This window comes from Gossypium hirsutum, chromosome A12 (genome assembly GCF_007990345.1).
Source record: "Gossypium hirsutum isolate 1008001.06 chromosome A12, Gossypium_hirsutum_v2.1, whole genome shotgun sequence".
Lineage (NCBI taxonomy): Eukaryota > Viridiplantae > Streptophyta > Magnoliopsida > Malvales > Malvaceae > Gossypium > Gossypium hirsutum.
In genome coordinates this window covers 90387565-90415462 of record NC_053435.1, presented here as the reverse complement: position 1 = coordinate 90415462, position 27898 = coordinate 90387565, and the positions used below count along the sequence as shown (strand labels likewise).

The window sequence follows — 27898 nt, the reverse complement described above, 5'->3', positions numbered from 1 at the left end:
GTGATTGATAAGTTGATATATATAATAAAAGCTAAATTGATAAATTATTTTTGTCATATTATCATTCACATTAAGACACGTGACAAGTTAAAAAAGCATTCGAACAGTAAACTTGCCATCAGTAAGTTGAGAGATTATTTGTGAGTTCACCTTCTCGGGATAACCATCTAAATAATGAATGGCCTACTTTTCATCGGGAACATGAAGCTATTGGTCACCAAACATCACATGTGCTCAGTTGCTCCATATCATCAAGTCAAACAAGTGACAGGGTTTGCCCCATCACAGGCATCCACATGCCATCAAAGACATCTACCCCACATGTTTCGTTATGATGGCTTAATGGCAAGTCCAACGCATTTACCTAACTTTACATGAAACCTTCGCCTATAAATACCTCTATAGACAAGGGGGAGGGAATCGACTATTCAATAATACTAAGCTTACACTCTATCAACATTCCTTCAGCCTTCAGTCTTTACATTCTCTTCACCTCTACTCTCGATAACCTTTGACTCCCCGCTTCGACTAGGTGAATCGACCTCCATAGTATCCACCACCCTTTCCTCTTTACTCCTCCCTTATTGTGCATTATATCAACAATTGATGCAATAAACATGGACAACATGGCCTCATAGTCCCAAAGTGGTACCCCGCTAATCAAACCAACCAAATAAACAACCCAACTCGCCAGATCAATTCCTCTACCCTACCCAGCACACCTATCCCACCTATTTCACGAGTCTCCATAACGCCACTCAGATTCCTCTCTCCTCTTCCCCTGTAAGAACTTCTTTATAGTATACGATTATCCTCCTCCCCACCCTAGAGTAATTGATAAAGGCTCTGAAAGATCCTTTAACCAATCCTGTTACTCCTGCTGCACCAACAAGAACTACTCCCTTGATTACCTTGACTCCCCCCATTGGTTGCAACACCTCAATCACAGTCCGATGTACTCACTCCTGGACCTTTTGACCATACAACCTGTTGCCTACAGGAAGCTATAGCCTGCCTCATAGCCACATAATCCTAACCAGTCGTGACTTCGATTCCAGTGAATTAAGGTTCCTACTAGCAAGCATCTAGCCCTCACCCCATGACTGAAAAACCCAAAGAAATTGTGACATTTGGAAGAGCAGTTTACTCAATAAGAGCGTTACTTTAAGGAGCAACTATGTATCCTCAACTAAAGGAATGCCTAGAATGAGCAGCTCATTGCTAAGCTAATGGCTGCACAGGAGGTTCCTAAACGAGAGAATCTAGCTCGCCAAGAAGATGAGGCTCAATCTGCCCTTCGCGAGGAGCGCAAATGCAATAATATGAAAGGCCATCATAAGAATAACATCTATTGTAATTGATTTTTTTAATTAACCAAATTAATATGTTTACATTAATTATTTTGTTAGTAATATTTTTTGTTCTCTTGGGAAAATAAAAAGTTAAGCTATGACTATATTTACTAAAAATTAGATATTATTTTATTTCTTCTAAATAAATATTTTTTTTATTTTTTAATATTAAATATTTTTATACATATTTTAATTATATTAATTATAATTTTTTAAATATTTTACCAGAAAACATAATTTATAATATTTAAAATTGTAAAATTATTATAAAATTTTTAAATGCTATTAGTAATTTAAATATTATACGATATTTTAATATTGCTTCTTATTAATAGAATTGACCATAGCAAAAAAAAAAAGTTCTTGCTTAGCCTAATTTAGGTTGTTTGACATAAAAAAATAGGTGAAAGCACTAACGAATTTTTTTTATTATAGGGATCGACTCTATATTATTAAATGGATGGTTTAATCTATATCATTAAAATAAATAGAATAAAGTCAAATTATAATAAAATTAATATTTACTATTTAAAAAATAATATGAAAATTATAATTTTTCATTTGTAATTTAACTCGCAACAAAATATTCATTTGCATAACTATAAAAAAAGAATTTTCAAAATACAATTTTGTTAAACGAATAAATTTTAAATCTATTGAAATTTGACTTTATTAATTTACTTTTAATAATATATTGGCTAAATTGATTCATTTAATAATAGGGAGACTAATTTAATCCGATCTCTATAATAAAGTAACGACATTCCCCTCTAAAAATTTCTTTCAATTAGAATTAAGTAAAAATGATTTTAAATTAAAAATAAATACAAAGTTTACTATTTAAAAAAAATTGGAGTGAAGCATCAAATTAGACAAATAATATAGCTTAACAATTTTATTTTTTTTTAAATCTATCTCTATATAATAAAGACATATTCCAATCCTACAATAGTCTTAACATCTTGTTTGAACAAAACTTTTGACTTGGTCATTGCAAATTCGCTTTAATCTTTAATTTATACTTAAATCAACATTTTCGATAAATTCTATTATTAGTTATTCAATTATTAGCGTGTTTTTATTTTGATCATGAAATTATAAAATCTTTAAATTTTGTCATTAACGTTTTTGGCTGTTTTATGTTTTAGTTATCCTTTGCTAAATTATTAATAAAAATAATGACATAATATTTTTAATTGGTATAATAACACATTTAATTTTCAAGATTTATACATTCTATTAATTTGGTCTTAATTCTAAACAATTCAATAGATTTATCCTTTATACTTATAAATTCTATCAAATTGGCGTCCTTAAACACAATCAAAATTAAAAGTATTTTAATATATTTACTTCAATAAAAAGTAAAAAAGTCTAAGAACCAAGGCCAAGCATGGAACCATACTAGTAACCATGATTGATAATACGATACTTTGAAACAAAGAAAAGAAACCCTAACCGATGTCTAACATTAGGTAATATGTTGGCATTACAGGAAGGTCCTTCCACGTGCAATAAATGATGCTCTATCCAAGCAAACCCAACCACACTGGTGGGCCTTTCTTGACCCATTAAAATTGTTTGTTTTTGCGGCCATGTTCTTCATGTGATCTTAAAAAATGTTATTTGAACTGGATTGATTGATCTAAAAAATAAGTTTGATCTAAAATTAATTAAAAAATCAATTTATTTTTACTAATTTTTGAGTCAATGGTGCTTTTTAAATTTATTTATTTATTTTTTAAAATTTAATTGTCTATTAAATAAATAACTATTTAGTTAAATAAATTTTAATTAAATAATTTATCAATTTGGTTTTGCTTAAATAAATTATTTAACTAAAATTTATCTATACCATTATTTTTAATTTATTCAAATAAAAATTATTTAAGGTAATATAAATATATTATTATTTTTTCACAAATAACATGAAATAAACATGCGAAAAATGAATCGAAACCCAATTTAATGGATTTGTGAAGCCACCTTAATCATGTTATGTCAAATTACATATTAATTTAAATGACACTTTTTTTCAAGGACATAAAAATGGAAACCTTTTTTTAATGGAAGGCTCAAATTTTCTTTGAATTTTCCTTCTTAAGTATTACTTTTTCTTATAAATATTGTAAACTTATCACGAGGGAAAAAATCTAAATTAATTATCTTATCATTTCCAATTATTTTTATCAACATTTACCCAAAATTTTAATATGGATTTATTAAACATATTTTTTTATTAAATACAATAAATATGTAGAGAAAATAATTTTAATTATATTAGGCGGATACTAGGGGACTGGTAATGACCCTGGCCCCCCTAAAATGGAAAATTTATATTTAGGCTCTTAAATTTTTTTTAAAATTTTAAATTAGTAAAGATAAAATTATATTTTAACCATCCTAAAATTATAAAAATTTGATTTAATCCTTTAAAAATTATAAATATATAGACTATAAAAAATTAAAATTTCATTCGCCCCTAAAAATTTATTCTGAGTTCGCCCCTGTTTACAATCAAAGTCCAATTAATTTGGGAATATGAAATTTTCCTTCAAAACTTTAAAATTTTACTCTGTAAATTATTATCATTTTAAATTAAGTACTATTAATAATTTAAAACTTAATAATTTAAATTTTTTTAAATAAATATTAATAATATGGAAAATAATATAAAAAATTTTATAAATGTAAATTACAAATAATTGTTAATAGCTAATATCAACCATATTCAAGTTTATAATCGAAATTATAAATTCTCCCATTTTCAAATATTAAGTTTAAAGAGTAAATTAAACTTATATTCAAAAAAATAGTTTCCATTAGTTGTAATTAGTATTTAACATCTTCAATTTATAATAATATTTTCCCTTCAAAATTATATTTTTCAATTGACATAGTTTTATAATCTTATTATAAATAGTTTAATAATAAAATAATATAGTAAAAACCTATAAAAAATACAAAATAAATTCCATGTATTTGTGATATTATTGGTAAATTTTATAAAAAAATATAAAATAATATAATAAGATACAGAAGCAACTTGTGATACATAGAGCACACGTAATGTAACAAAATAATATGTGACAAATTTTATTACCCGTGCTCTGTGTATCAAAATTTTAAAGAAATTCATTGAAATTTTGACCCGTGATGTATATATCAATTTATATATATTATTACACGTTACATCAATTAAACCTGTGATACATATTACACGTTACATATAAACCTATGTATTTTAACTTTTAAAGATAATTATTCATGCCTTATGTATAAATTTTTTGAAGAAATTCATTAAAAATTTTAAACAAAAATTAATATTATGAAAATATTATAAATTTAATATAAACAACCAACTTGTGATACATAGAGCACTGGTAATGCAACGAAATATCATACCTGTGCTCTATGTATCATTTAAATTATATTCTGTAAAATGTGAGTGCAATATATATAATTTAGATACTTGCAAAAATATATAATAATAAAAAAATAAATTATAAAATAATTTAATTTTATTTATGATATCAATTATAAATTTAAATTTATAAAAAAATATAAAATAATTTTAAAATATTTTAATTGATACATATAATCAAACTCGTGTATCACCAAGTAAGAAAACTAGTATATCCGGTCAAAAAAAGAAAACTAGTTTTTATATATAATAGAAAATACATTACTAAAAAAAATTTATTGTTATCTATAATATATATATATAGAAAAGCACGAGTTTTGAAAAAAAATATGAACCGTTGAAAATACCCAATATTTTTCATCATATTACTAAATTCACATTTACAAATAATTATAATATTTAATTTAGAATTATTAGTTTTAAAACTTGAATTAAAATAAAATTTGTGATAATTATACATTTAAAAATAATTATAATTTAATAGAAGTTATAATAATTACACATTTAAAAATAATTAAAATTTAAATTACTATTATTAATTAAAAAGAGTTGTACTAATTTTCAAATAGATTTATTACTTGAATAGAATTTTAAGTATCTTAATTATAACTTAATCAATATTAAAAGTTAATCATATTAATTAGTTATTTTGAATAATATTACTTTGCATTAATCACGTAAAACTATATTGTAAGTTGAAATGTTAAAAATGTTTTTATTATTATTTAAAGAATTTCTATTATAATACTTGAATTGATAAGTTAATATATTTTAATTAAATTCAATAATTCAAATAAGAAATATTATTTTATGTTAATTATTGCAATTAAAATTACAACATTTAAAAAACTAATTAAATATTAATGACATAACATTAAATGTTAATTTTTTTAAAAATGTATATTAATAAAAAATAAATTGCCAGATTTGGTCACAATCACAAGAATATTTACATCTTAAATAAAAATTAAGGTTTTAAAATTTTATGAATGTTCCAATTTTAGCTTATCAAGTTTGAAGCATCTAACCGGTTTTATTTTCATTCCAAAGCATTTCACGATAAACCACACATACGTATAGAACATAAGTTATGGCAGAAACACCTAATTTGCGAGACATTTTTAGGCAACTATCATAAAACTTTGGCTCACAAACTAGACCCAGAAAAGGATTGATCTGAATTACAGTTCATCCTTGGCCTTGGATCTGGGTGAACTTTTTCTATTGTTGTTAGACTGCAACTTCACAGGGTAAGATGCTTCTAAGGTTAAACCACAAAGCCCTTCTTCTGCATCAACGTCTCGTTTCATTCGTATGTATCCCTTCTCTCCCCAGTCTTCGCCCCACGAGTTCTTTACTATCCAGTACTTTGTCCCATCTAAGGTTGCTCCGTATCCTACCACTGCAACTCCATGGTTCAGCTCGGTGTGTTAGATAAAATGGCAGCAACAACCAAACAATGAAACACTAAGAGCATAAGCTCTTCAAACAGCAAGCAGAAAAACACAAAGCATCAAGAGCATAAGCTCTCGGTTAACAAGCAAAAGGAAAAAAAATATGTTTGATTGAAACCGAATGATGATACCATTTTCATTTCATTTCAAAATATAGAGTTACAAAAGTGGAATGTTTACCTAACAATTTCCACTAAATTTGGCAACTTGCCAATTAATAATTAAAAAGATGAAAGCATTATAGCTATCATTATGAAAGCATATTAGCTATTATTATGAAACCAAGTTGCATATCAACTTGTTTCAATTATAGCTATCATTACAAATATTAAAAATAAACAAAATAAACAAAATGCACCAAGTTGCTCCTTTGTTGCTTTACAGTTCATGTTCAACACTCCTCCTTGGACTGTAGGCAACAAACACCAATTGATTTCCTTAGAAATTCAAACCTGATTGTGCCAAGAGGCTTTGTCAAAATGTCAGCCAATTGATCTTGTGAGCTGCAATGTATTAGACTCACTTCTTTGGATTGGACAACTTCTCGAACAAAGTAAAACTTGAGCTTAAAATGTTTGGTTTTGCCATGAAAAACAGGATTTTTAGAGATGGCAACTGCTGACTGGTTATCCACCAAAATTTCAGTAGGCTCGAGCTGTTCTTCATTCAAATCACATAGCAACTTCCTAAGCCAAATGGCTTGATTCACTGCTGCAGCTGCTGCTATGTATTCGGCTTCAGCAGTAGACTGAGCAACAGTTTGTTGCTTCTTTGAACTCCAACTGAAAACTCCCGAACCAAGTGTAAAGAAGTAGCCTGAAGTACTTCTCATATCATCAACTGATCCACCCCAGTCACTATCTGAGTAGCCAGTTAATTTCAGCTCACTTCCTTTCTTGAACATTACACCAAACTTCAAAGTACCTTTGACATACCTGAGTATTCTCTTTGCTACTTTCAAATGAGTTGTATTGCAGCTGTGCATGAATCTAGACAGTAGACTAACTGAATGCATAAGGTCAGGTCTGGTTGTTGTCAAGTAAAGTAAACATCCAATCAGGCTTCTATACTCCTTTTCATCTACCTTTTCTTCATTTCCAAAGCTGCTTAGTTTCTCTCCCACAGCTAATGGTGTGCTCACTGGTTTGCTGTTTTCCATATGAAACTTAGTGAGAATTTTCAAGGCAAATGCATGCTGGCTGATAAAAATGCCTTGATCAGACTGGTCTACTTCCATACCAAGGAAGTAAGTCATGATTCCCAAGTCTGTCATGTCAAACATGTCTTGCATATTCTTCTTGAACTCCTGAATCAAATCGACCCTGCTTCCAGTCACTAATAGATCATCTACATATATTGAGACAATCAGCAAAGTCTCATCTTTGGACTTCTTTATAAACAAAGTTGGCTCACTCAAACTTTTCTCGAAATTAAGCTTAGACAGGTAAGCATCTATCCTGTCATACCAGGCTCGAGGAGCCTGTTTTAGTCCATAGAGTGCCTTCTTCAGCTTGTAAACCTTGTCCTCCTTTCCTTGGACTTTAAATCCATCAGGCTGTTCAACATAAATCTCCTCTTTAAGGAAGCCATTCAGGAAAGTTGACTTGACATCAAGCTGATGGACCTTCCACTGTTTCTGTGCAGCCAAAGCAAACAGGAGCTTTATGGTGTCCAGCGTTGCTACTGGAGCAAATGTCTCCTCAAAATCAATGCCAAACTGTTGATTGTACCCTTTCACCACAAGCCTTGCCTTGTGCTTGTTCAAAGAGCCATCAGCATTGAATTTGGTCCTGAAAACCCATTTGACACCTATGACCTTCTTCTGATCAGGTCTGTCTACCAGATCCCAAGTGTCATTCTTATGGATCATGTCGATTTCAGCCTCCATAGCCTTCTTCCAGCTCTTGCTTCTTGCAGCTTCTTCATAGCTTGAAGGCTCAATAATGGCCACATTGCATCTTTGGTAGATATCAGCAATAGACCTGGTCCCTCTCACAGGAGTATCATCTACATTGGCATTACTGACTTCATTTTCTGCCAATTCCAGATTGTTGTCAATCTGCTCTTCTTCAAACTGACTTGTGTTAGAGCCATCTAGACTCCAAAACCTTCCTTCATCGAATTTGACATCCCTGCTTACCAAAATCTTCTTGGTTGAAGGATCAAATACTCTGTAGCCCTTCTTGCAGCTACTGTAGCCAACAAATATACCAGGAACTGATCTCTTCTCAAGCTTGGTTCTTCTTTCTGCAGGGACAAGTACAAAACACATGCAACCAAACACTTTTAAATGGGAAACTGTTGGTTTAAGATCATACCATGCTTCAAAAGGAGTTTTATCATTTAAAGCATGTGTTGGCAGCCTATTGAGCAGGTACACTGAGGTGTTGACACCTTCAGCCCAAAAAATGTTTGGAAGCTTGCTTTGAAACAACAAACACCTGGCCATGTTCATCACTGTTCTGTTCTTCCTTTCACATACTCCATTTTGCTGAGGAGTATACACTGTGGTCAATTGATGATGAATCCCAGCCTGCTCACATAGCTTCTGAAATCTTTCAGACAAGTATTCAGAACCATTGTCTGTCCTCAAGGCCTTAATCCTGCAGCCTTTTTGATTTTCTGCCAATGCCTTGAACTTTCCAAAAACTTCAAACACTTCTGACTTTTGTTTCATGAAATAAACCCAGCAAAATCTGGTCAGATCATCAATAAACAGTATAAAATACTTACTGCCATTCAGTGAAGGAGTCTTCATTGGTCCACAGACATCTGAGTGCACCAATTCAAGTCTTTCTCGAGCCCTCCATGCTTGGTTTACTGGAAAAGGCAACCTGGCCTGTTTACCAAGCTGACATACTTCACAAACAGACTCATTTGCATCAACCTTAATCATGTCCTCTGTCAAACTCATCTTGTGCAGCAAATTGAGTGACCTGAAATTGACATGGCCAAATCTTCTATGCCACAGATCAGCATTGTCAACTGAACTTGTATAGGCTCTTCTCTCAAGTTGGCTCACATCCAACATAAAACACCTATCTGCCATGGGTGCTGAAACAACTTCTCTACCAAGAATATCATTAATAACACAAGAATCATTCTTGAAAACTAGAGAGTAGCCTTTCTTAACCAGCTGACCTACACTAAGTAGATTTTGATCTATTTCAGGTACATAAAGCACATCTGAAATAACCTTGTTACCTGAACTAGTGTTGATCACAACATCACCTCTGCCTTTAGCTTCAATCAGATTCCCATTGCCTATTCTGACCTTTGAAGCAAAACTCCTGTCAAGATCCTTGAACAGGCTCTCATTTGATGCCATGTGATGTGAGCAGCCACTATCCACAAGCCAACTGCATTTGGATTTGCTTGTGGTTGTAGAACATGAGGCAGTGAAGACATGCTCCTCCTGAGCTTGAAGATCTTCAGCAGTCTTGGCTTGTACTGGCAGAGTTTGTGACTTTTCTTGATTTCTACAAATCTTTTCATGATGACCATACTGCTTGCAGCTCTTGCATTGGATATCTGGTTTGTTCCAGCAATACTTCTCCAAATGGTTAGTCTTCTTGCAGTGAACGCATGGTGGAAACCTCCTTCTACCGACATCTTTCTTTGATCTTTCCCTCTTTTCAAACCAAGGCTTCTTAGCTTTCTAACTTGAGCTGGAGCCTTCTCTGATCTTTGCTTGAAAAGCACCTTCAGGGCTTTCCTCCTGCCTACTTGCTCTTCTCTGCTCAAGTGCATAAAGTGAGTTAACCAACTCAGACAAAGAAATGGTTGTGAGATCTCTCGAGTCCTCCAATGAGGAGATTTTTGACTCAAACCTTTCAGGTAAGGTGGTAATAACCTTCTCAACAACCCTGCTGTCACTGAAATCTTCTCCAAGGAGTCTAATATTATTGACAGTAGCCATAATCCTATCAGAATATTGCTTGATAGTTTCTGACTCCTTCATCTTCAAATTTTCAAACTCCCTTCTAAGATTAATTACTTGTTGCTGCCTTGTCTTGTCTGATCCCATGAACTCCTCTTTCAGCTTGTCCCAAGCTTGTTTGGGTGAGTCACAGGCCATGATGCGAGTAAAAATTACATCAGACACTCCATTCTGTAGGCAGGCCATGGCTTTATGCTTCTTGGCTCGCTCCTCACCATGTTGCTTGATCTGAGCAATGGTTGGATTTGCTCTCAATGGTAGTGGCTCGACATCATTTTCAACTGCACTCCACAGATCAAGTGCTTGGAGGTAAGTTTTCATTTTAGCTATCCAAATGTGGTAGTTTTCTCCAGCAAAAATTGGTGGTGGAGGAGGTGCAAAGCTCATGTTGCTGAAACTGATTTTGCAGAAGCAAAACTGACTTTGTTTTGAAAACTAAAACAAAACCACAAAGGTCCTCAAAGATAGGATGCTCTGATTACCATTTGTTAGATAAAATGGCAGCAACAACCAAACAATGAAACACTAAGAGCATAAGCTCTTCAAACAGCAAGCAGAAAAACACAAAGCATCAAGAGCATAAGCTCTCGGTTAACAAGCAAAAGGAAAAAAAAATATGTTTGATTGAAACCGAATGATAATACCATTTTCATTTCATTTCAAAATATAGAGTTACAAAAGTGGAATGTTTACCTAACAATTTCCACTAAATTTGGCAACTTGCTAATTAATAATTAAAAAGATGAAAGCATTATAGCTATCATTATGAAAGCATATTAGCTATTATTATGAAACCAAGTTGCATATCAACTTGTTTCAATTATAGCTATCATTACAAATATTAAAAATAAACAAAATAAACAAAATGCACCAAGTTGCTCCTTTGTTGCTTTACAGTTCATGTTCAACACGGTGCCGCAGTCTCCAATGAAAACTCCCTGCAACAAGTTTTGTAGTTATGGGGACTGTAATAATTGCTTATTATCAGGCATTTTCAATGCCTAAGCTTATGTTTTTGCATTTTCGTGATGCAGGCCTAAAAGGTTACTAACTGTGAGGTGTGAAAACTTTAGTTACCTCCGAGTAGAACTGGAAATCCGTACCACCAGCATCTATAGCAATAGACACAGGTTGGTTTGCAACAGCTTTCATTAGAGCTTTTTCATCTTTTTCGGGAACCATTTCATAGCCATCAATGATCACTACAGGACCATTCAACTGCAGAGAAAAAAAGAACAGTGATAGCATTTTCATTTCACCGTTATGCATAAAATCAAAATTAAGGAAGATGTGTTTTGCTACCTTGGATGAGTCACAAGACTCATCTTTGGCTCTGTAGGGATAATAATTCTCAGTTGTTATTCCATCACTTTGCTTGATGAACTGAAATGCTTGTTCCATCAATCCTCCCTCACAACCGTGGTTCTCCTTATCACAATCAACCAGCTCTTGTTCGGATAAAGTCACAAGCTCCCCTGTTTTTATTTTGTTTATACCTTCCACTGCAACTACAGTTGAAAATGCCCAGCAGCTACCTGTGACATCAAATTATTTTTGAGTAACTCCAAAGCAACATACCGAAGTTTTTTAATACTTTGTTACTAGAAGTCATAAAGTTTCAATGATACTATCTGAAATTCTTGGAAGCTTTATAGATATTCTTGATGGTGAATGCTAACTTGTTCTGGAATTATAACAGTAATGTTGATTTGTAAATAGACTGTAGAATCTAGTAACACATGACTGCTGGTAGAAAACTTCAAAAGATACGAATCCTTACCACATTTGCCTTGGTCCTTGATACCAGTCACTGCTCCTTTCGTCCACCAATCAATGGAAGGAGGTAGGTTGTTAGTTTTATCATGTCTGAAATCAGTCATCTGCCTTGGACCATGGAGCATCCGGTAATGGCTAACCTTTGAGCTCCTTGTACTCATGAACTCATGGTTGGTCATATCAGCATACTTGTTCAGTTTCAACTTGTAAGGCTTATCCATCTGGTTCACCTGGTGGATATGTTTAAGATTCTCCTTGAACACATTGAAACGCTTTTGCTTCTCCTCCAGGTCACGCGAGACTGTATGTTGGCTCCTCCATCTCTCATACAAGTCCCACAGGCTCTCCTCTGAGGCCAGGTCGCTCTCATGGTAATCAAAACTCTCAGCAACACCAAAAACTAGAGCCAACAAAAACAAAACCAAGATCAACTTTCGTATATCCATATCCATAGATTTCAATACCATAGATGCAGATTTTGTAAGTGGAATCCTCAACAGGAGTATTTAAGGAAAAAAAAGTCAATATATGATGTTTGGCTATCGTCAAAGAGTGATATCCTTCAATTATCTAGCGATGCAAGCATCCTTTTATGATGATAAAGATAAGGTGTTGGCATCTTAACCTTACAAGGTTTTAACCAGAAATCAAGGCATAAAAGGGCGTGCTCTTTCTGGAGAATACAACTGTACACCTATTTAAAGTGGCCATTTGTTACAGTTTGGTTGCACATACCAACAATCGACATGCTAACCCACGCTGCCTTTGTTTAACATGATCGTAGGTGACAAGTTGATTATGTACTTTTCAGTTGCCAAGGCTATAGAATACGATTTCTTGCAGATCCTGGAGAAACACTCTGATTAAAAACTGCATGTCTTTTCTTCCGAAGATCTAATATTTTTACGTGTTGCATATGCATATGGTACACATATTTAGCATTTGGACAGCAACAAAGGGTAGAAAAAACTGATATGCACGAAATATGGGTGAGACATCTTTTCCTTCTCAGCACAAAGATAAAATAACATACTTTCAAGCATCAAATTGCCACTCCGTTTTGATATCTGTCTCGTTTCAATTGAGCCCAGTAGCAAAATAAGCATATATGGTTTAGAGAGGAAAAAAGAAAGATCGTGCGAGAAACGAACCATTCGAGCTGGCTAACTCCAAATCAAAGACTTTCATTGGTATAACATACAAATAAAAAACAATCACTGGCTGAATGGATCCATCTAGCAATGACTAAAAGATACATATCCACAAGAGTGTGGAAGACATGCAGCAACTTACAGCAGTCTGTGATAGTTCATGATACGAAATGCTTGAACAAAATTTCGAATTTAGCAGGTCCTCAGTAGCGTCAGCACCAGCATGCTACGCAGGTTGCTGAGTCCATGCATTCATCACCATTAGCATAATATCAAGTCCACTAAACTAAATATCCTTTGCAAACTCAGACCCCACCTTAGGGAAGGTTGGTCTAAAGGTTGGCCTAGAGATAGAATGAATCTGGCCTTTTCAGATAATATTTGAATACAGTTCGATGACATTCTAGCGACTAAAATATGGTAGGAAACCATTTATCATTCATAACGAGCAGAGATATATGTCCAAGGACTTGACGGTAACCTCATATCAGCCAGATCTGTTACCCAGACTCAGGTTTAGGTGTCCCATAAGGCATATGCCTAACATAGATGCTTAAAACTTTCTTTTAGAAGTTTTTCTGCCTGTTTAGAGAGTCATGTCTCCACACTTGCGTTTCAATATGCGTCAAACATAGATACTTCAAGAAAAATGATTGTTCTATCATAAATGGGCAGGATTGTTGGAGCCTTGATGGCAAATAGGTATGATAATACTAATGCAAACAGATCACGATGTCTGTTCTTGATAGACTTGAAAGAGTAGCGGGTAAGCCTTTTATACATATTCTTCATAACAAAAGGAAAAAAGGGTGCTCCCTATACCAAATAAAGTAACGTTTTCCTTTATAGAATGTTGTAAATTTAACAAGTCAAATGCAGCTTGCTTTTGGATGGAAAAGAACAGGAAACCAAAAGAAACGACTTTTACTTAGTTTTAGGTAAGGACTAACAGATGATGTTAAGGAGGAAGCTGGTGCACATCATCACTATCAGCAAGTAAGGAATACATTTCTATCCACCAATAGTGTACTTTTACTACTATTCTTTTCGACTAAACCATTTAGCCCTCATCTGAAAATCATAATGAACATAATCCAATTCCCCAAACATGAACTCAATATTCAACATAATGCAATTCCCCAATTCCAAACGTTAGCCTTCATGATGACAATGAACATGAGAAAGACGCAAACATACATAAATACAAACGAACAGAAATTTTCCATCAATTTCAAATTTCAAATAGATAAAGATGGCAATTTATAAAGCAGAAAGAAACAACAATTCGTCCATGACATATCATGGGGTTATCCAGCTCATCAAAGCCAATATTATGGTCTTCGATCACAATTCCATGAACTCTAAATTCAAATGAATCCAGGAAATAGAAGAAAAAAAAAAGACGACAAGTAGAAGAGGGAGTTGAACGCAGAATTTAGGGGAGACGATCGTTCTGCTTGGCTTGCTGAAGCAACTCTTCCCTCATTCTCCTGACCTCCGCTTCTCTCTCCAATCTCTCTTTCTGCAAACGAAACAATTATTCAAAAAAAAACTTTAAAAAGAAGAAATTATAATTAAATAATCTAGGGTTTTCATAAGTCTTTAATCAATTAGCAAATAACAAACAAGAAAGATATTCATCAAAAAGCGTACTTCCATGACCTAGTTCGGATTTAAAACTAGAAGTGAGAGAGAAAGAAGGGTTTAGAGGACCTTCTCGTCTTGGTGGAGGGCGATCCAGACGTGGACTTTATCCATGGTTTGCCAGAAGATAAAGGCGCCGAATGCCATAGCGAAGTAAGAGGCTACTTTCACCATTTTTGCTGTTTTCTTAGTTTGAGGTTGCAGAGAAAGGTTGATCTGTAGAGGAGCCGATTGATTGATCCAACTTTCGAACTCCAAAATCCCCCAATGAATCTTATAATGGGCTTTATCTTATTTTCACCCCCAATTCACACACCACTGCATTTCTAGTCGTGACGTCTGACTCACTAAAGCGACACCGTATTCTACTTTTTGGATTTATATAACTTCGTTTTTTTTGTTTTTTTTTTTGGTAAATATGTATACAAACTTATGCTATTTTAGCCATATGACTTACCTGTTTCTACATTAGTACTCCCAACTCTACATTCCAACTATGTTAGTCTCACGTAAAAAGGATTGAATATCTTCCTTGAAAGGTTGAAGTTATCAAATTAAAGAGGTTATAAGTTATTTATTTTATTTGTATTGAGTACTATTATCTTAAGTAGTATCATAATCCACATTTAAGAAAATATTTTTTATTTGTATAATTAGAATTGGCTTTATAATATTTTGGTTCACAATTTAAATAGTCCGTAACTTTAATTATAACTTAATTTGAAGAAACACTTATACTAAATTATATCTTTTTTTATAATACATAAATTAAGTAAAAATAATATAAAATTTATAATATAAAACCTTTATATATAAAAAAATGTTTTATAAATTGTCCACAACTTTATAACACTTCTAATAAATAATATAATTTTTCCATCACTTTAGAAAGTTTTTTTTTATACATAAGTTATGATAAAAAAACTATATTTTTTTATGAATAAGTATGTTATCTTTATAATATATAGCATTGAGACATAAATAAGTTATGTCCATACTTCTTAGTCATTTCTTTTTATTAATAAATATATTATAACACTTTTATAACATGTAAAATATTTTTTATAATAATCTTTTTTGCTATAATTTTAGATAATTTTTTAGGATTTAAATAATATATTTTTTGTTATAACTTTATAGAATACACAACTTTTTTTATAATATAATTTTTTAGGATTTATATATAATATAAAAAAAATTACCATAATCATTCCAAGCACTCATACATATTCATACTTATAATATAATTTCTATAAATTTTATAAAAATAATTTCTTAAAATTAAATTTGAGTGTAATTACTTGCGTAATTATTCCAATGTTCATCCTCCCTTAAGAATTAAAATGTGTAATTGGGGTGCTCCAATTACATCCAATTCAGTGAGGCCTACCAATTACAATGGTTATCCAAAAATGACATATTTATGTAATTACAAGCAATTACATAATAATTCAATAGATTCTGCTATCTAACACGTTTCTGTCTAGTCTCATTATATCACGTTTTTTAGGATTTTTTCTTTGAAAGTTTCACTTGACCTAAGTGTGTGGATTAGATCTTGTTTCGTTTAATAAAGCAGATCTGGGTGTTTTTTCCTGATTTTACTGTTGGGAGTGTTTTTTAGTGTTCTGTTGGTTGTTTTGACGTAACAATAATGGAGGACCGAATGGCTAGGTTACGTATCTCTGATGGAAAGGAGGAAGAAGTTATGGAATTTGGGGGGTTGTTAGGGGGAACAAATAGGTTGTATGATTTTTGTTTCGTTGGATCTTTTTTTACGGCAAGCGTGGTTCAGTTTCAAGCTATGTGTAATACGCTTGCGAATCTATGGCATCCTTTAAAGGGTATCAAAATTTCAAATCCGGGGGCTAAGCATTTTTTATTTCGTTTCTTTCATAGGGTTGATATAGAAAGTGTGATTAAATAGGCTCCTTGGACCTTTAATAATCATTTGTTAATTTTCCATAAGTTGCAGGATATAGAGGAACCAATGATAGTTCCATTATTCTATATACTTTTTTGGGTTCAACTGCATGATTTGCCCCCGAGATTTTATTCTAAGGTAGTGGTTAAGTAGTTGGGAGACTTTATTGGAGAATTCATTAAATATGATTATAATCAATTAAGAAGGGGTACCTAGTATTTTATACGTATAAGAGTTATTATTGATGTTCGTTCCTCTTTACAAAGAAGAAAGAAGTTTCAGGTTTCCTCAAATTGTTTCTCTTATGCTCGGTTTAAGTATGAAAAGCTTACTCTATTTTGTTTCCTGTATGTCTGTCTAGGTCACAGTGATAGTTTTTGTACGATCAAATTGTGTATGGATGGTGAGGGATTGAAGTTGGAGTGGGATATATCTTTAAGGGCTCAAACACCAATGAGGGTAGTTGTAAAGGAGAGCATATGGCTTAGAAATAGCCAAGTTCAGGCTTCAAACTTGGAAATGTTACACAATATGAATAGGGTTCTAGGGGTGAATTTGGATAGTAAAACAAATGTGCATTTTGGGAGTGGAGGGGATTTAGAAGAGGGTCGGGCAAAGGATCCAATGATTCATGATTTAGAGGAAATCTCGATTGGAGTAATAGACGGAAAGAAGAGGCAAAGGAAGAATGTTTTCTTTGAAAAAGTTTCTGAAATCTCAAATTTTGAGGAGAAAGAGGGTGAGGGTTATCTCGCTTACCAAAAAACTTTATTGGCGACCACTAGGGGACAAGTCGGCCGACAGCAATGAAAATAATTAGTTAGAATGTTCGTGGGTTAAGGAGTCCACGAGCAATAAAGAGGTTGCAACATGAGTTAAAGCTTCACAATCCCCAAGTTGTCTTCTTTATGGAGACAAAATTGGACTCAATAAGAATGGAAAAGGTGCATCGGAGGGGTGGCTTTCCAAATGTCATTGACGTGGCAACAGACAGTACGAGGGGGGTTTGAGTTTGGTATGGAAATCTAATGTTGTTGTTTCTCTGAGAAGTTATTCAAGTAATTATGTGGATGTGGTTTTAAAAGGACTTGAAGATAAAGTACATTAAAGATTGATAGACTTTTATGGTTCGCCAAATTTTAGATATCGTGATGATTCTTGGTGCTTTTTCACTTTCTGAGGCAGGATCAAAGTATTCCGTAGTTGGTTTGCAGAGATTTTAATGAGATCCTCTATTATTTTGAGAAGAAAATATGAGCTAGATGAGATGATAGGAGGATGGACGAATTTCAAAAGGTTCTTTGGGATTGTCATTTGGAGGACCTGGTTTTTGAAGGGCTATGGTTTACTTGGGAAAGGGGAAATTTTGAGCATAATAATATTAGAAAAATGTTGGATAGAGGCATTGCAAATCCAGTATAGTGGGAAATTTTCCCAAATTTTGTTGTACAACATTTGCCTAATTCCTTTTTTGACCATTGTCCACTGTTGATTCAAACGGATAAGGATGAGAGGCATTCTAAATGTTTTGGCTCCCACTTTGAGGATTCCTAAACACTTAAAAAGTCATGTAAGGATGAGGTTCGTAGGCTTTGGGAAGGTAGTAGTGGGACGATGCCTCAACGCCTTAAAAAGGTAGGTTTTAGGTTGAAGAGGTAGGTAACTAGGCTTCGGAGTGAGAAGGGGGATAGGATGTGTTATTTGAAAAAGAGAATAGAGGAGCTTACTATGGGGGATTAAGATGATGATAGTATCCTGGAATTGTTGAATAGTAGAATTGATTTAAATTTAGAGTTAGAAAATAAGAGTTTATTGGAAACAAAGGGCGCATGTTAATTGGCTTCAAAAAGGTGACTGAAATACAGGTTTTTTCCACCGTTATGTGACTAAAAAAAACTTTTGAATAAGGTGAAAAGTTTGGATAGGGGCGATGGGCAATTCACGAGCAATAAAGGAGAGGTTAGAAATATTGCAAGGAATTATTTTAGGGTTCGAGCAATGTGGAACATTTTTTGGAAGGGGTAAATAGATATATAACGGAGGAGATGAATCAATGTCTCATAGCCTGTTATGAGAGGGATGAGATCTTAAATGCTATTAAGGTAATGGTATCAATAAAAGCTCCTGGTCCCGATGGCTTTCCTACACTATTTTTTTCAAACTTATTGGCACATAGTGGGATATGATATGGGAACTTTTTGCCTCAAGGTACTCAATGAAGGTATGTATTTAGATAATATTAATTATACTCACATTATTTTGATTTCAAAGAATTCAAACTCGAATAGTATGAAGTATTTTTTCTCCATTAGTTTATGATCAGTTCTGTATAAGATTATATCTAAAGTTGTGGTTAACTGATTTCAAAAGGTGCTTAATTGGTGCATTAATAAAGTGCAAGATGCTTTTATCCTTGGTAGATTAATCACAAATAATATTCTACTTGCCTATGAAATTCTTGAGGTTCTTAAGAGGGAAAGATATAGGAAAAAGGGCCAGTTCACGCTCAAGTTAGATATGAGCAAAGCTTATGATAGGGTGGAGTGGGGTTTCTTGAAACAAATGCTTTTGACGATGGGTTTTACAGAAGGTTGGGTAGACTTTATTTATAATTATGTAAGTATTATTTCCTATTCTTTAATCATAAATAAGTGGGTGATAAGTTTTCCCTGAGAAGGGAACTTCATTAAAGTGGACCCATTAATCTCATATTTGTTTCTGATTTACAATGAGGGGCTTTCTTTCTTGATGTGTATGGCTAGTCGAAAGTGTTTAGTTAAGGGTGCAAAAACTTATAGGGCAGCCCTAGTGGTTTTTCACCTTTTATTTGTTGATGATTGTATACTCTTTAGGGGGATATAATGAGGGAGGCTATGTATTTGAAGGGGATCCTTAAGGAGTACGAGGAGGCTTCAGTTTAGTGTGTGAATTATGAAAAATCTGTCATATATTTTAGTTCAAATGTTGGTGAAGAAATGCGACAGAAAATTTCAAGAAGTTTGGGGTTCGGGTTTCTGTTAATCCTAAGAGATATCTAGGCTTATCAAATATGGTTGGCCGAAATAAAAAGAGAGCATTTCAGAGGATAAAGAATAGGATGCGAAGGCACATTAATAGTTGGTGTGTGAAACCATTGTCCCAATGAGGAAAAAAAGTGTTTATAAAAAGTGTTCTTCAAGCTATTCCCACTTTTACGATGTCATGTTTCTTACTTCCAACCTCACTATGTAAAAAGTTAGAACAAGTTATCTCTCGATTTTTGTGGCAGAAATTTGGGGGGAAATGAGGAACCCATTGGTGTGAATGGTAAAAAATGTGTACTTTAAAGGATTATGGAGGCATGAGTTTTCACAATCTTAGTCAATTTAATATTGCCCTACTTGCCAAGCAGGGATGGCATTTAATTAATGATGAGAGTTCATTATTAGCTAGATCGTTGAAGGTAAATTATTTTTCGAACACAGATTTTTTGAGAGTTGGTTTAGGAGCTTACCATTCGTTTACTTGGAAAAGTATCTAGTCTGTAAAGGGTTTGCTTCTGAAGGGTTTGGGTTGGCAGGTGAAGAGACAATAAAAGATTAGCTAGTGAAGAGACATGTCCAAAATGCATGAGGGGTGTTGAAAGCCTGGAGCACAAAGTCTATGACTGTCCTTTTGCTGTTGAGCTTTGGAACCTACTGGAGATTAGATGGGAGGGCGAGAGGGGGAACTTATGTTTTCAAGATTAGTAACAGAAACTGTTTAATGTTTCAACGAAGAATACCTGTAGATAAATTGTATGTGCGATCTGGTTTCTCTAGTCAGCAAGGAATAAGTGGATACATGATAAAGTATTCATCTCGACAAAACAAATGGTAAGTCAGATCTCATCATATTTACTTGAGTTAAATAAGATTAAGGAAAGATAACCTGTTTCGAATGTGGGGAATGATAGGTGGAAACCGCCAGAGACTCCTTTCTTAAAAATTAATTTTGATGAGGATTTTAAGGCTCACTTTGCAAAATCATATTCGAGGTTAGTTATTAGAGATGACAAATCTAGAATAATTGGAAAAATGGTCATTTTAATGAGTATGTATTGCCTACTTTCGCAACTGAAGCCCTTGCATGCCTTCTGGCTCTCAAGTTAGTGGTGGAGATGGGGCTGAGAGATACGATTATTGAATGTGACTCATTAACAGTGATTAAGAAAGGTAAATCAAGTTCTATGGATAGATCAAAAATTGGGGTCTTTATTCAAGACATAAGATAGATCGAAAATTGGGGTCTTTATTCAAGACATAAAATTTGAGCAGAGAAAGTTTAAGGAGGTCTGGTTTACCTTTGTTTCTCAATCAACAAATGGATCTTCTCACGCTCTTACCCAAAAAGGATGGATAAGAGGCGAAAGTTTGAATCTTGGACAGCGAGATCTGGTGGTGATAGTGACTCTGGAGGATCAAGATAATCTTGTAAGAGGTGTTGAATGAGAGGATGGAGTTGTTGGATTATAGTTCTGGAACGGTTTTCTAAGGTTGGTGCACAGTAAATGAAGGGATTCTACTTTAGGAGCGTAGATAAATGGAAAATTGATGTTTTCAAAGGGATAATGATGGAACGTTTCTGCTTATTGGAGTTCCCCGAGTGATTTTCACGTGATTTGATCAATAGATGTGGGCACATTTCTGTACTGGGAGCCTTAATTGTTTTTTATTATTTTTTCCTCTAGTTTTTCAAATGGTTTTATGTATGCATTTTCAAACTTTTTCTTTATGTTAATAAATATCCTAGTTGAAAGTTATTCAAAAAAATTACAAGTAATTACAGCCAAATTCAATTACTAGGTAGCTTTTCAATCACTAACTAAATACTTTTCTTTTCTTTTCTTATACTTCAAATGCTAAAAACTTGATATCTTTAAATGACAACCAACTCATTTTTTTTTGTTAGCTTGAGCAAATTGCCATTGATGAAGCAAATCAAAACTTTTTTTTGGTGCTATTAGACTTGATTTTGATTGAATTGACGAAGTAGATACTTTTTTTTTCAAGGAATTGAGCAGATTATTTTTCAAATTTTGGATTGTTGAATTATTCAAGCATAAATCTTATTAAATCTTATCAAATTACATAATGTGAAAATGCTTAAGATTATTTTTTTAGAATCAGGACTAAATTGACACAATATATAAATATTGAAGGTTAAAATTACTATTATGCCAATTTTAAAAGTAACCACTATAGGGACTCAATTTAGTCTGGGCCCTAAACAGATCCTGCCCATACAAAAGGATTTCAGAGGGAAATACATGCCAAATTGGGAAGGACCTTATGTGGTAAAGAAGGCCTTTTATGGAGGAGCATTGATTTTGGTTGAGATGGATGGAAAAAGCTTACCCAATCCTGTGAATTCAAATTCAGTCAAGAAGTACTTCACCTAAAAAAAAAAAGAGGAGAGGCCAAGGTGAAAACCCGCAAAGGGCACCTTGAGACCAAAGGGCTTTTGAGTTGAAAACCCGGAAAAGGGAAACTTAAATCTAGATTGAAAATTGAACATGTGATAGTCGAGACTTCTCAGAATGAAGAGCTTTACATCTTGGGGCATCAACAGAGTACTCTGGATCTCCGAAACACATATCGAGTTCAAAAGGATCCTCGAGAAATTAGTGCAAAGAAGCTCATGTTATGATATCTAGAGGACCTATTTCCATCTTATTCAACCTGCATTTTAGCAATGTTTGCTATCTTTGATTAATCCATTCATTTTGAGCCTTGCTCCCAATAAATTTCAATCGTGTCCATTGTTACAATCTTTTTCAAGCATTTTTACATTGAAATAACGATTAATGGACTAATAATATTCAAGTAAAAGGAGTTCTGCATGTTGCTCTGAAAGGTTTTCTAAATAGTACAAGGATCTGAAAACAAGACCACTATTCAGAACTAACCAAACTTAAGGGTTGGAAACATTTGAGAAATAATAGTTTAAATTATGATTATTTATTCGGGTTCCCTGTCAAAGATACCAGCTGAACAAGAGGGAATGGTAATACATTAGTGATAGAACCTCGGTGACCAAAAAGCAGTGTTAACCTAAGCATTAAAAAGTGATCATTCTCAAAAACTGACATCATGCATTCATGCAAATATCATTCATATCTTGATCATGGCATCCTAATCACTAGGCATAAATAGGCTTATGAAAGGGATTCTATAGGTCATGTTCCCCAGAGAACGGTGTAACAGATCGGTGAAACCACAAATTCTATACCCTTGAAGTTATAATAGGATGGATTGGAGCCATCTGGCGAATCTTATCTCCCTAAAGTTGCAGTGGAGCAGATTAAAGCCACAAGTCTTATCTCCCTGAAGTTGAAGTGGAGCAAACTGAAGACATCAAATCTTATCTCTCTAATGTTACAGTAAAGCAGATTAAAGCTATAAACCTTATCTCCTTGAAGTTGCAGTGGGGTAGGTTGAAGTTACAAGTCTTATCTCCTTGAAGTGGTAGTGAAACAGATTAAAACTACAAAGTACAAATCTTATCTCCCTGAAGTTCCAGTAAAGTAGATCGAAGATAGCAAATATTATATCCCCAAAGTTGCAGTAGAGCATATTGGAGCTACAAATCTTATCTCCCTGAAGTTACAGTGAAGCAGATTGGAGCTACAAATTCTATCTCTCTGAAGTTGTAGTGGAGCAGATTGAAGCAACAAATCTTATACCTCTGAACTTGCAGTGGGTTAGAATAAAGCTAACTGAAAAAGAGAAACACTAAAGAAGTCGAGATTTGGCAGGCCAGACAAAATTGGTCCTCCTTAAGGTCTTTGCTCCCTTCCCTTTACACGACAATGAACAAAGAGGGGCAGCTCTAGGGACCCAATTTAGTCTGGGCCCTAAACAAAAACTAGACAAAAAAAACAGTTTAAGTCCATTTACAAAATATCATACCCAAATACAAGCCCGAACTAAAACAAACCCTAAGCCCAAATACGAGCCCACAACCTAAACTAAGTTTTCAAAAAAATTGAAAACCCTAACATCCACACGCCATACCCCTTCCACATGCCTCCGCAACCCGCTACCCTAGGCTTGGCTGCCTTGCACCAAAATAGCAAGGTCTTCTTCATTGACCCCAGCACCTGCAAAAAAGAAGGGAAAACAGAACACAAACAGGGAGAAACAACAGTAAAGAAAATGAAAATAAACAGTAGAATAAACAGTAGTTATTGGCTATAAAAGTCGTGGCCAAATTGTAATTTTTTTATACACGAAATCAAATACAAAAAAGAATATTAAATACAAAAGAAATAGATTTAACAAAAGTGATTTTTTTTATTTTATCTTCGTTTTTGTTTTTATTTTCACTTATAAAAAAATAATAAACAAAAAAACAAAAAAGGGGTCGAAGTTACCTGATCCTTCGCGTTCCGTCGCCGTTGGTGGCAGAGGTTCGTCGTTTCCGATGAAAAAAGACTTCTCATGGGTTCGGAAACTCAAAAGGCAAAAAAAAAAGCCTTTTTACTTTTTCGGCCCCTGTGGACGGCGGCCGCCATGATGGTCGACGGCCAGAGCCTAGGCCGGAGAAAGGGGAACGACAGAGTGTTTGAGAGAGAGTTCTTAGTTTTTTTTTTTTGAAAAATGAGGGAGAAATGCTTCTTCTTCTTTTTTGATTTTTTCTATTTATATAGGGGTCTAAATAGGTGTCGTTTTGGACTAAGCATCAGTTGCCAAAACGACGTTGTTTTGCTTAAGACCCGAAACCCGACCCGATTTTAAGCTAGGATCCGCTTGTCTTTCCTTCAAAGGGATATTTACTTGATCGGTTCTTCTGTTTTTTCGCATATTTTTTATTTAATCCTATTCCTTTTTTTCTCTTTAATTTTACCTTGTAATTTTGGCTTCGTTTCATTTCAGTCCACTATGAAATGGTACGTTTATAGGACCGAGAATAAGTTCTCATTTAGTCCTTGTACCTTTGCATGCATTATATTTTGATCTTAATTTCTTTTCTTTTTCTTTTAAATTTGGCCATGCAATATCATTTTATTTTTTATTTGGTCCTTCGATTTGCCAAAGGATACAGCGCATTCAGTGGGATTTGGGATATTTTCCCAGTTAATCCCCAATCTTTTTTTGTGCATTCCATTTTAGTCATTGACCCTGTTTTGATTATTTTATTATTTATATTTTAGCCCTTTTATTTTTATTTTATTCAATTTGTCCTTTTAATTCCATTTTAGTTACTATTAAGACCTTTTATTTTAATTCTGTTATTTATTCATCTACTTGCTTATTTATTCCTTATTCCCTAAAAAATGGGAAAGTATGAATGTGTTTAGACTACAGAGATTTGAACAAAGCCACCGAAAAGATAATTTCACATTGCCTCATATCGACACTTTAGTGGACAACACGGCAAGTTACTCACTGTTCTCCTTCATGGATGGTTTCTCGGGATACAACCAGATAAATATGCATCATGAAGACATGGAGAAGACCACATTCATAACCATGTAGGGAATATTTAGCTACAAAGTTATGCCATTTGGATTAAAAAAAATGGGAGCAACGTACTAAAGAGCCATGGTAACCTTTTTCATAACATGATGCACAAATAAATCGAAGTTTATATTGATGATATGATCTTAAAGTTTCGAACCGAGAAAGAGCATGTACAAGTCTTGAGGAAACTGTTCTTGAGATTGGGAAATTCCAAGCAAAGCTCAATCCAGCAAAATGTACCTTTGGGGCTAGGTCAGGAAAATTGTTAGATTTGTAGTCAGTGAAAAGGGGATCGAGATCGACCCAAATAAAGTAAAGGCTATACAGGAGCTGCCTCTGTCACGCACTCAAAAAGAAGTTCGAGGTTTCCTAGGAAGACTAAATTACATCGTCCGGTTCATTTCATAACTAACTGAGAAATGCGACCCCATATTCAGTCTCCTTAAGAAACACAATCCAGGTGTTTAGGATAAAGAGTGCCAGAATACTTTTGACAATGCCAAACATTACCTGTCCAATGTCCCAGTGCTGATGCCTCCCAGCTAGATAGACCGCTGATACTGTACTTGGCAGTATTCAGGAATTTTATGGGATGCGTGCTTAGTCAACATGATGAGTCAGAAAGAAAAGAAAGAGCGATATACTATCTCAGTAAGAAATTCACTGAATTTGAGATAAGATATTCGCCAATCGAAAAGGTATGTTGCGCCTTAATCTAGACAACCTGAAAACTGAGGCAATACATGTTGTACAACACAACTTGGCTCATCTCAAAACCAGACCCTCTAAAGTACATGATGGAGTCGACTAGGGGTGAGTATTCGATCGAATCGAATCGAAAATTTTCGAGTTAATCGAGTTTTTGAATATTATTTTATCATCCTAACTTTATTTGAAATTTTCTCGAATTAAGTCGAGTGAGATGGAATTCGAATCGAATCGAATCAAATATATTTGTTCGAGTTAAATTTTAAAAAAAATTGACTCTAGCGCTATTTATTTTTATGTAATTTTTCAAAAAAATAATTTTCTTTAAAGTTTTTAAACATAATCATTCAACAAAAAATTGAAGTACATAAGTGAATAAATAAAAGCAACACAACATCAACCCAAATAAACAATATTAGTCCAAATAAACAACAAAAACAATACAAACAGATTATAATAAAAATACTACAACTTGATTTAGAGGTAAAGATTTTGATTTGAAGGTTCAAATGAACTAGAAGAAGAAGAAGAAGAAGGAAGAAGGGTTTATTTTAAGGTTTTTTTGAGAAAAATAGATTTTAAGGTTTGATTTTTGTGAAAATGGATATTGGAGTCTGGAGAGAATAAGAAAAATAATTTGGGGTTTGGTTTGGACTTTGGAAGATGGAATTGGCTGGGGCATGAGGGTTTAATTTAGGGGAGAAATTGGTTTTGGGAAAATAAATCGCAGACGGGCTTAGGGTTGGGGAAATGGGATAAAATAAAATATTTGGGCTTGGGGGTAATTGGGTTAAGTAATTAGTAAAAGCCTAAAATTTTAAAAAAATTAAAAATATAGTTTATATTCGGTTTATTCGAATTATTCGAGTTATTCGAATTCAAGAATTCAACACGACTCGAACTCGAAATTCAAAAAAAAATTTGAGTTACTTTCCGAATTTGACATAGTCTATATGAATCAGAAGGCTATAAAAGAGAGCGCAATAATAGATTTTCTAGCCAATAGAGCTTTAGAAGATTTCGAGCCTTTAAACTTAGATTTCCTGAATAAAGATCTAATGTATGTGGCAAACACTGAAGAAGATTCTCAAGAAGGTCATCCTTGGAAGCTAGACTTCGACGGAGCTTCAAACGCTGTAGGTAACGGAATTAGGGCAGTCTTGGTATCCTCAAACGAAGATCATTATCCTTTTACTAGCAAATTGGATTTTGATTGCATGAACAATATGGCAGAAAACAAAACATGCATCATGGGTATCCGTGCAGCCATAGAACGCAAAATTAGAGTGCTAGAGGTATATGGGGATTCTGCACTAGTGATCTATCAACTCATGAGAGAATGGGAGACAAGGGATCCCAAGTTGATCGATTATCGAAGGCTAATTCTTAAATTAATTAAATAATTTGACGATATCACCTTCTTCTACCTTCCACGAAACGAAAATCAAATGGCTGATGCTTTGGCTACCTTGGCTTCGATGGTCAAAGTGAACAAACAAGAGGATATAAAACCTATCTAAATGAGTATTTATGAGACTCTTGCTGACTGTTACGATCACCCTTGGTACCACGACATATTACGATATGTGAAGAATCGCAAATATCCTGACCAAGCAACTGAGAACGATAAAAGGATGTTGAGAAGATTGACCTGTGACTATGTCTTAGATGAGGAGATCCTATAGAAAAGGATAAACGATCAGGTGCTACTAAGATGTGTATACGCTGTCGAGGCTAAGAAAATCTTGGAAAAAGTCCACGAGGGTGTCTGCGGAACACATGTCAATAGTTTTACAATAGCCAGGCAAATCATGAGATTTGGATATTATTGGTCCACTATGGAAGAAGATTGCATCAGTTATGCCAAGAAATTCCATAAGTGTCAAATTTATGGAGATAAAATTCATGTACCTCCCTCACCTCTTCATGTTAGGACTTCTCCTTGCCCTTTCTCTATGTGGGGCATGGATGCCATTAGGTTAATCTCACCTAAAGCTTCTAACGGGTATCGATTCATCTTCGTGGTCATCGATTACTTTACA

The 27898-nt window shown here is 33.8% G+C and overlaps 2 protein-coding genes across 3 annotated transcripts; both read right to left on the bottom strand.

Annotated features, from left to right (window-relative positions):
* Positions 1 to 5789: 5789 nt before the first annotated feature.
* LOC107928701 (vignain) lies at positions 5790 to 12615 on the bottom strand. Of its 2 annotated transcripts, XM_041083048.1 has the most exons (6): positions 11951 to 12615; positions 11473 to 11705; positions 11248 to 11388; positions 11082 to 11108; positions 9827 to 9829; positions 5790 to 6197 (listed from the first exon to the last, which is right to left on the bottom strand). In XM_041083048.1, the coding sequence occupies exons 1-6, from the start codon at positions 12411 to 12413 to the stop codon at positions 5958 to 5960; spliced, it is 1107 nt and encodes a 368-aa protein (XP_040938982.1). In that variant the 5' UTR covers positions 12414 to 12615; the 3' UTR covers positions 5790 to 5957. The 2 variants fall into 2 exon arrangements, with proteins under 2 accessions (XP_040938982.1, XP_040938981.1); XM_041083047.1 differs by lacking the exon at positions 9827 to 9829 and having other exon boundaries at positions 5790 to 6619; positions 11073 to 11108.
* A 1725-nt stretch (positions 12616 to 14340) lies between these two features.
* Positions 14341 to 15090, bottom strand: LOC107928702 (uncharacterized). Its single transcript, XM_016859960.2, has 2 exons — positions 14811 to 15090; positions 14341 to 14619 (listed from the first exon to the last, which is right to left on the bottom strand). The coding sequence occupies exons 1-2, from the start codon at positions 14913 to 14915 to the stop codon at positions 14533 to 14535; spliced, it is 192 nt and encodes a 63-aa protein (XP_016715449.1). The 5' UTR covers positions 14916 to 15090; the 3' UTR covers positions 14341 to 14532.
* Positions 15091 to 27898: the final 12808 nt, after the last annotated feature.